The sequence below is a fragment of the Montipora foliosa genome, chromosome 2 (genome assembly GCF_036669935.1).
Source record: "Montipora foliosa isolate CH-2021 chromosome 2, ASM3666993v2, whole genome shotgun sequence".
NCBI classification, from domain to species: domain Eukaryota; kingdom Metazoa; phylum Cnidaria; class Anthozoa; order Scleractinia; family Acroporidae; genus Montipora; species Montipora foliosa.
The window spans coordinates 31,092,673-31,094,695 of NC_090870.1; the positions used below are offsets into that span (position 1 = coordinate 31,092,673).

Below are 2,023 nucleotides of genomic sequence, written 5' to 3' on the forward strand. Positions count from 1 at the left end.
AATGCAGACTTTCCATACGACTCATACACACCTTTTGATCTAGAAGAACTCGACGAATCTGAGTGTTTGGCGGAATTTCGCTTCCGAAAGCGAGATATTCCACGGCTGTACAATGTTTTACAAATTCCTGACACTCTTACCTGTGACCAGCGCTCGGTGTGCGATGGAGTTGAAGGCCTTTGTATGCTACTTAAGCGCTTGTCATATCCATGCAGATATGGAGACATGATCGTCCGATTTGCGAAACCCGTGCCAGTGCTCAGCATGGTTACTAACCAGATGATCGATTATGTGTACAATACTCATGGCCACAAGGTGTTGCAATGGAACCATCAAGTCTTGAGCCCTGCAAACTTACAAAGCTATGTTGATGCTATCACAGCTAAAGGAGCGCCATTACCAAATTGCTTTGGATTTATTGATGGCACGGTGAGGCCTATATCCAGGCCTGGAGAACACCAGAGAATCCTCTACAATGGGCACAAAAGGGTACATGCCCTGAAATTCCAGAGCGTTGCTTTGCCCAATGGCTTAATTGGAAACTTGTATGGCCCAGTTGGTAAGTTGTAGATAGCTCATCTCTTTCAAGATTCATGCATGAATGCAACCACATGCACATCAATTTTAAGCCTCCCTTCATAAAACAGTGTGCAACCTTATGGAGCTTGGTTACAGACACTAAAGCTATGTGCATGTAGCCAATCTAACCTTGTATTATAACCGGTTTTATTTCTATGCTGGCCCCAGTTACTTGTAGTGCTCATTTTATTAGATGGAAATTATACCTATATTATTTTCCTTCTAGAGGGAAGAAAACATGATGCAGGCATGCTGACAGACTCTCAGTTGCTTCGTGACCTTGGCCAGTATGCATTTAGCCCTACAGGTGTACCCCTCTGTGTGTACGGTGACCCTGCATATCCTCTGAGAATACACCTTCAAGGTCCCTTTAAGCATGGCATCCTGACACCAAATATGGAGCTGTATAACACCAACATGAGTGCTGTGAGAAGCTCGGTTGAGTGGTTGTTTGGAGATGTCATCAACTCCTTCAAATTCAATGATTTTAAAAAAAATCTCAAAATTTTCCAAAACAGTGTAGGCAAGACGTATGTAGTTGCAGTCATACTTCGAAATGCAATCACATGCTTATATGGCAACAAGACATCAGAATTCTTTGACCTCGAACCACCAGCTCTTGATACATATTTCACTTAAGAAACTAAGTTTGTATTATATTCAGGGCAGCATACCTATCTTTCTAAGCCCAGAATACAAAATAAATTATAATCTCAAAGAAATAACAAAAAATGCATGTAAAAGGAAATATGTTTATACAATCATTGTGGAAATATTATGTGCATCATGGATCACCGACTATAACAATTAAACATTATTATCATGACTCCAGCCAGCATCCATGCATCCTCCTAAAGAACATTTGGAAATTGTGAGGACTCCAGGGGGATCAGTTTGGCTTAGTTCTGGTTACTTATTGCAGTTGAACTTAAACAGGGGTCAGCATGTTTGGTGTTGTGGGAATTTATTTTGAAATCATACAACGAAGTGTATTACTATAGTGAAGGAGGGCAACATGCAAATGTAAAGCGAAAAATAAATTGAACCTGCCTGTTCATTGTGCAGCTCACCTTTAAAATTAAATGAAATAAATTCATTCAACACCAGGTCACTTAAAAAGCAACACTTTTATTATAGATCCAATTCTTCGCAGTGTAAGCGCCCTTCCAAAAAGTTCGGGTATTTCTATAATAAACACAACTATGACTTTTAAAATTAATGCAGGCTGATAATTGCAAAGGGGTAAAGCTAATTCTCAGCTCAACATACTAAGGTCTAAACCGATTTAATACGAACATACCACAACACTGGAAAACAGCAAAATTCAACTCCAAGTAGGCTCTGATAAATAACCGTATCAAATATAAACGTAAGGAAGTCAAGGCTTACTTGGAGTTGGCGTTGCTATTTTGCAGCATTGCCATCAGCACATTGTTTTGGTGAG

General features: G+C 39.8%; 1 protein-coding gene across 1 annotated transcript in view; it reads left to right on the plus strand.

Moving 5' to 3' along the window:
• Nucleotides 1-2,023, plus strand: part of LOC137992845 (uncharacterized) — a 2,249-nt gene extending 226 nt beyond the window's left edge. The window contains exons 1-2 of the mRNA XM_068838381.1: nucleotides 1-559; nucleotides 806-2,023. The exon at nucleotides 1-559 is cut by the window's left edge and continues 226 nt beyond it. Of these exons, the coding sequence (XP_068694482.1) occupies nucleotides 1-559; nucleotides 806-1,218 (972 nt within the window). The 3' untranslated portion in view covers nucleotides 1,219-2,023. The remainder of the gene's footprint in view (nucleotides 560-805) is intronic.